The following is a 5,831-nucleotide window of genomic DNA, read 5'->3' on the forward strand; positions in this document are numbered from 1 at the left end:
CATCGAATAAAATATAACATAATATATATTTATAAATATAATCTATTTTGTCCATTTAAATTTTGGTAATATTATCACAATTTAGACTTTGAATTTTAAATATGAAGAAGTGTATTCAATATATATATTTGATCACTTACTAATTAATAACGTATACATTAATACCTTTTATATAATTAATAGTTTTGTAAAGAGAAGAAAAATATTTAATTGGTAGAGTATTCAAACAAGAGAGGCAAGATTTGTACTTTTATAGTTGAAAGTGTTGATGACATAGCATGCTATGAGACTGATAGAGAAAGTGACCACTGATTAAAAAGAATCCATTTAAAATGGGTAATAAAAATAAAACGGTAACAAAAGTAGTTTACCAAAACAAAGAAAACTCCAAAAAACACAACAAATTTACAATAAATAAAAGTCTGACATTATGTTATAAAAATTTACAATAATAAATAAGAAGTCTGACACTATGTTATGGCCCAGCTATTTATAACATCAAAGTTCATCTAATAGGACCAGCACTTCCCTCTATAATATTATGTATTTTGTGTCTCAAAATTTATAGTATTAAGAGAAGAAGAAAAAAAAAAGATACGATCATGATTCCACTTCTCTCTTTTCTCAACTATTTATACCAAACTTGTTACATAACAAAAAAAGAAAGAAGTGTTATGGAATTAGAACATGACCCTTCTCTCTCTAGTGCTTGCATATGAAGTACACGGTGAAACAACTAACAACCACAAATTAAACTATGAACACAAAAGACCATGATTTTGTTTCAGTTTCAACAAGACAAAATTTAAGAAAACATGGCAAAGTCAAACAGCATAATAAAAAACAAGTAAGAAGAAGGCTTCATACTACTAGGCCTTATCAAGAGAAACTTCTAAATATGGCTGAGGCTAGAAGAGAAATTGTTAGTGCCTTGAAATTTCATAGAGCAACTATGAAACAAGCCAATGAGAAACAAGAAGAAGAATCACTAGTACTATCTCATTCTAACCACTCTTCCCATCTTCCAAATTTTGAACAAGATTTAAGGTTCAAGTCTAAGAGATATCCTAGGATTTATCCATCATGCACAACCAATTTTTCATATTCTTCATTCTCATCCCATCCTTCACTCTCACTTCCAAATTCTCACTCATGGCCTCTTTCTTCTTCATCATTTTCTCCACCTCTTGTGGTTGCAAATACCAATTTTACCCTCCCAAATCACACATTGGGATTAAACCTTAGTTTAGATGATGATTTCAACAATTTAGAAGCTACCTTTTTACTTCACAACAACAATAACAACTCTTCATTGTGCTCTTATTCATCTCAAACATCATCGTCTCCTCCACTTTCTTTAGCAAATGATTGCCAAGTTCCTTCAAATAGAATATCACAAGGAAAAGGATTTTCTTCAATGGTGGACACTATTGAAACAAGTGCTACAACAACTCAATCAAATGAAGGGGGATTCCATGCATCCATGGATGATGAAGGTATGGAAGAAATGAGATCAATAGGAGAACAATATCAAATGGAATGGAATGACACAATGAATTTTGTCACATCAACTTTGTGGTTCAATTTCTTGAAGAAAATGGAACATGATGTATCACCACAAGTGAATAAAGAAGATGATGCATGTCATCATGTCTTTGATGAATTGTTTGATGTACAAGAGAACTATTTAGAAGAGTGGTCAGAGGATTACTTCTTAGATCTTAATTTTCCTTGGTAAGTTCATAACATAAATTTTATGACTTTTGAAAATGAAAATTTTGTCAAGTGCTTTTTTTTTGGTACTTCCTCACTTGTCAAATAAAGTTACAAAGACTATTAGTGTAACTTTGTTCAAATCTTCTCCTAACATAGTCAAAAATCTTTTTTTTTAATTACTTCTATTTTATTTAGGATCCTCTCCTATGTTTATGTCTATAAATTGAAACCACTAAAATTGTTGTATGATGCAATATTAGACTTTTAGATTTTTCTCTTCAAATTTAATGATTTATGTAGCACAATGCAACATGGGTGAAAGATCTAAGTCTAGAGAAGATTTACTAATGTTGGAAAGATAAGGAAGAATTTAAATGAGAAGGGGGCCAAGAAATAAATGTTGCATACAATCAAGTCCCATAAACAATTGCATATGCATTTTTTCCCCTTCTTTTTGGGGTCATTTGATGTGAATGACTATTCTGACAAAACAGAACTGTATTGAATTCAAGCCTGTGCTAGATATAACTCCTTATTTTGTTCACATTTCCATTAATTTTTTAGTCTAAGTATGTGTATGTCTTTCAGTTTGAGAATGACATAGCTGTAAATTGAACTAATTACTTACTAGGCTTGTGTGATTATTATTATTTTTTTTAATAATCAAATGATAAAACTTATTTCCAAATTATTGGGTACTTTGCTGCCTATGTGAAGAAAATATGACACAAAATATAATATTTGTTTTTGGTCATATTACAATGAAAAAAGTCTTAGTCAGCATATTCTGAAAGTTTATTGCACACTTTTGTTTCCTATGATGTTAGGCTTAATTAGTTATTTTGCTATAAAAGGATTTAATTAGTTGGTACCAACTTGTCATGTGGAATTTTGATGCATGTCATAAGTGAAGATACTGTGAGACTTATAAAAGCTAAACTAGTTTGACTAATCCAATATATACTCTTTTTTTTCTTGGGTACGTACCCAAAATATAATTTAAATAAGTAAATGAATAAAAAATTATTGTCTATGTTAATTTCATCAAGGTATCTCAAATTTAGTGCATGCACTATTGGTTTTCGATTTTTCTTTTTAAGTCTCACGTTACTTTTTTTAATGTGTCACCCATTGTTTTTATTTTACAAAGAGTCTCACATTAATACGTATTAATGGTAGATTATAAATAATATTTGTATTCCTTTATCTATTTAGACCCCTTTTATTATAAAGAAAATCATGAGAATTTATATACAAGATTCAAAATGGAAATTTTTTTTATTAATTGAAAAATCCAACTGATTATTTGTGATCAATAGAGTTTATCACCAATAATTTATTTAATAAGAGAAATATTGAAAAAATTGGTTTTGTAAAAATTAGTCTTTTGAACTAAATTTAGATTTGAGAGTCGATTATGTTTAGAAAATATATATTAGCACCCTATACTTCCTTTTGAAAAAAAAGTTACTTTTAGTTAAGTGTGCAAAATTATATTACTAAAATATATTTTTTTCCCTTTTATTAAGAAAAATAAAAATTGATGGTAAAAAAGACATAGAAAAAATTATTTTGTATTTTCCTTGATAAGATTGGTCTCTACTTCTATGTATCTCTAGATGTGATTGAGAAATAAAAAATACGTAGAAAATATTTATTTATTGATGAGTTTTAATTTTTAAAATATTGAATTACTATTTTTTTTTTACAAAAGCATAAAAATTGAATCATAAGAGGATTTGAGGCAATAATTACTAATATGTTTGAGTTTATGTTTTATTTGAAAATGTTGCAATGATCAAATTAAAAGAATATTTTGCATGACCTTGTATAGTGAATGAATAAAAAAAAGTCAATTTGGTGTCGTCACTACTTGTAGTTATTAATTCTTTTTTATTTTAAATTTTGCAATTAATTCATGACCGTCACCACTAGTTTGTAGATAACTTTATGTGGAAAAAATAGCTATAATGATTCAGAATTTAGTCAAATAAATAAATAAAATCTGACCAACAATTATTTCAGTCAGAATTTAAATTTGTATTCTCTTAAATGATTCATCGTTAACTTAAATTAACGTTGAAGGGATTAACGAGGAGTGATTAGAGCAAAAATGATTATTTTTATGAAATTAAAAATAAAAATTAACATTATAATATTTTTTATTTTTTATTTTCAGTATAAGGGCTTTTGTGGGTATAACCTTTTTTTTAATAGAAAATTACATATTTTTTTTGGAGAAAATAATACTTTTTATTTATCTTATTTGGTTATATCAATTTAAGTCTTTTACTTTTTACATAGATCATTTATCTTTTAAAATTTGTATAAATTATGAATAATTTTTATTAAACAACACTAAGGTGGCAAGTCACTTCAGTATTTTTATTAAAAAAATTTCCTACATCAATTAGATTTGAAATGTGTCTTGAAAAATTCAAAATTAAGTTATTTCTAGAAAAAATTAAAATTTCTAAAACACAAATTTGTTTCAGCAAACCTTAAAGTTTCGATTTTCTAGAATATAAAAGTGTTCTAGAAAAATTCAGATTTTAAATTTCTTTATAATGCATTTATATTCTGAAAATCTTAATTTAAGTTTTCTGGTTGTTTATAATTTTTTTAACGTTTTAAAAACATATACATGGTTTGCTGGAATTGTTGTAATTTTTTTAAAAGTTCCAACAAACATGTATACAATTTGCCTGTTATTTTTAAATAATTAATTTCTTTTAAGAAAAGATATATTTTTTTTAAATAGAATTTTTCGAAACACATTAACCTTTTGAAACACTAAATTTTATAATTTTTCATAACATAAATGTATTCTTTTAAATTTTTTATAGTTTTCTCAAAATATTTCATGTTCCACAAACCATGTTTAAGTTTGGATATAACATCATATTTTTTATTTTTTAAAATTAAATTAAGGATAAAATAGATAATTTGATGAAAATGTGTGGTAGAAATATAATTATTTGAGTGAGAAGTAAAATTTTCATAATTGGGTACCCACTATATCTAGCCACTAAGCCACTCTATGGTTAGAGATAACTAGATAATTGGCCCATTAGTTAGTTACCTTGGGCCTTAATTGAAATAAAATCTATAATGAGATAATACTAACACATGTCGACAAATTCACTTTAAACTACAAATAAAATCACACCTTTTTTAATAGAAAAAAACTACATATGCAATTAGGCTCCATTTTAAAATTTCTTTACATAATTATCAATTTCATAGTGTACTTGTCATCATTGAGTGTATATTACTTGTTTATATCATTGAGTGTATATCATTGAGTGTATATCAATTTCATAGTGTACTTGTCATCATTGAGTGTATATCAATTTCATAGTGTATTTGTGTATATAATTTTTTGTTTATTTAAATCCAGAGAGAGTGTATATTATTTGCAATAAAAGTAGACTATTTCAATAAAAAATCGAACTAGAGTTAACATATTTTTGTGAACAGTGATGTTCCGAGGGGGGATTTAATTAATTTTTTATAAATTATTATAGTGTTAGTGTTGATGGTAGCCTATATTTAATTTAATTTTAAAAAAATTATATTCATTCATTCAAATCAATAGAGTCTTTAAATACAAACACAAATTCAACATCACTAAAAACAAAAAGAATTAATCTGCTTAACATATTCTTAACATCTAAATTAATAACATAAAACAACACAATACCTACAAATAGTTTGACAAAATCAAAGTGATTGGAATACTCCATGCATTTGGATTTGCAACGTTGACAATTTAGTCATTAGTTGAATTAGTAATTGATCGAAGTTTGATCTGTCAATTTAAATTAAACGAAAACCACAATTATAGACGAAAAATTAAACAAATACTCTACTAAGATAGAAAATCAAACAACATTAATTTGAGACGACGAAATCACTAGAAAATAAAAAGCACAAAAAAAAATCTACTTTATGCAAAAAAACCATTTATTTAAATTAAAACTGGAGAAAAAAAAGTACATAGATAATTCTAGGTAAAAAAATGACCTAAAACTACCATTTGATTATTATATAGTGTTATTATGTTAAGGCTCTAGAATAAAAGTGATGGCTTGATTTTTGTGGAGCCTTTGATT

General features: G+C 26.0%; 1 protein-coding gene across 1 annotated transcript; it reads left to right on the forward strand.

The window, feature by feature from the left end:
- The first annotated feature begins 592 nt into the window (after positions 1-592).
- Positions 593-2,310, forward strand: LOC101502455 (uncharacterized). The gene has a single exon (XM_004498910.3). It carries the CDS (start codon positions 758-760, stop codon positions 1,736-1,738), a length of 981 nt encoding a protein of 326 aa, XP_004498967.1. The 5' UTR covers positions 593-757; the 3' UTR covers positions 1,739-2,310.
- Positions 2,311-5,831: the final 3,521 nt, after the last annotated feature.

This window comes from Cicer arietinum, chromosome 4 (assembly GCF_000331145.2).
Source record: "Cicer arietinum cultivar CDC Frontier isolate Library 1 chromosome 4, Cicar.CDCFrontier_v2.0, whole genome shotgun sequence".
Lineage (NCBI taxonomy): Eukaryota > Viridiplantae > Streptophyta > Magnoliopsida > Fabales > Fabaceae > Cicer > Cicer arietinum.

Bases quoted from the DNA above. Each gene is read 5' to 3' on its own strand.
- LOC101502455 (XM_004498910.3), top strand. From the start codon at position 758: ATGAACACAAAAGACCATGATTTTGTTTCAGTTTCAACAAGACAAAAT.